Below are 1,160 nucleotides of genomic sequence, written 5' to 3' on the forward strand. Positions count from 1 at the left end.
TACAGAATAATCTTCAATGTGGAATGAAACCTAAATACTATAGAAGTCATGATTAAAAAGCAGACTTTAGTTTATTTAAAAGTTATACAATGTAAAAATAATAATAATATTGTTGACAATATCCGGGGACAAAAATCCTAGAAGGCAGTAAACAAGAAGGGGTTCTTTGAAGCGGTAGAAGTTAGGGAGGTTGTTCAAGTGAAATAAACTTATCATTTTTCACGGAAGGTGTCAACCTACATCATTTTGTTTTTAAAGTTAAAATTCATAAATATAGTCTTAAAGATTATTGTTAAAAACTGTAAACATAAGAACCAGTAGAAGAAATGAAAATAGTAAAAATGCTATGAGAGACAATGGATTGGATATAATCCACAACAAAGCCAGTCAATAACAAAAAAATAATAAAGGTGAAAAGATAAGATATAGAAGTGATCCACTCAGGAGATCCAACATTCGAGCCTTAGAAGGAATGTGGTGGTGGGAGAGTGCAGAGCAAAGAAAATATAGACCATAGATCTACAGATATAAAACTAGACATTATTGCATTTATTTTCTTTTTCATTGCCAATAAAGCCAAGGAAAGGTTCATACTTGTTCCGCCTCAAGTTTTGGCCCAGAATTCTACCTTTAAGTTCAAACACTTGGCAACACAAACTCATTTTTTATTATTCTAGGTCCTTGTTCATTCCCTAAAATATTACAGATACTTCTCTAGTGTTCTTTTCAAAGCTGTCTTCACATCTTTGTTCTTTAGGCTGTAGATGAGGGGATTCAGCATGGGCGAGACCACACTGTACTGCAAGGAGGCAAGGAAATCAAGGGAGGAACCAGAGGTGGGCATGAGATAGCGAACCAAACCTGAACCAAAGAACAGGATCACTGCAATGAGGTGGGATGAGCAGGTGGAAAAGGCCTTGTTTCTGCCTGTGGTGGAGCTGATGTTCAGGATGGTGGCTATGATACGGACATAGGAGATAAAGATTGGGAGGAAGGTTCCAAGCCCATGCAGTAAGGTAGAGCAGATCAAGATATCCATATGAATGGAGATATCAGAGCAAGACAGGGGCAAGAGAGAGGGCAGCTCACAGGTATAGTGCTGTATAGTTTGGACCTCACAGAAGTCCAGATTAATAGCCAAAAGCACGATGACCACTGAA

General features: G+C 37.8%; 1 protein-coding gene across 1 annotated transcript in view; it reads right to left on the reverse strand.

Annotated features, from left to right (window-relative positions):
• Nucleotides 1–700: 700 nt before the first annotated feature.
• The window catches only part of LOC103194530 (olfactory receptor 8S1-like), a 57,445-nt gene continuing 56,985 nt past the window's right edge, over nucleotides 701–1,160 (reverse strand). Inside the window, exon 2 of the mRNA XM_042780541.1 lies at nucleotides 701–1,158. Coding sequence (XP_042636475.1) covers nucleotides 701–1,158 — 458 coding nt within the window. The remainder of the gene's footprint in view (nucleotides 1,159–1,160) is intronic.

This window comes from Orycteropus afer, unplaced genomic scaffold, assembly GCF_000298275.1.
Source record: "Orycteropus afer afer isolate SDZICR_OR568_19922 unplaced genomic scaffold, OryAfe1.0 scaffold00045, whole genome shotgun sequence".
NCBI lineage: Eukaryota > Metazoa > Chordata > Mammalia > Tubulidentata > Orycteropodidae > Orycteropus > Orycteropus afer.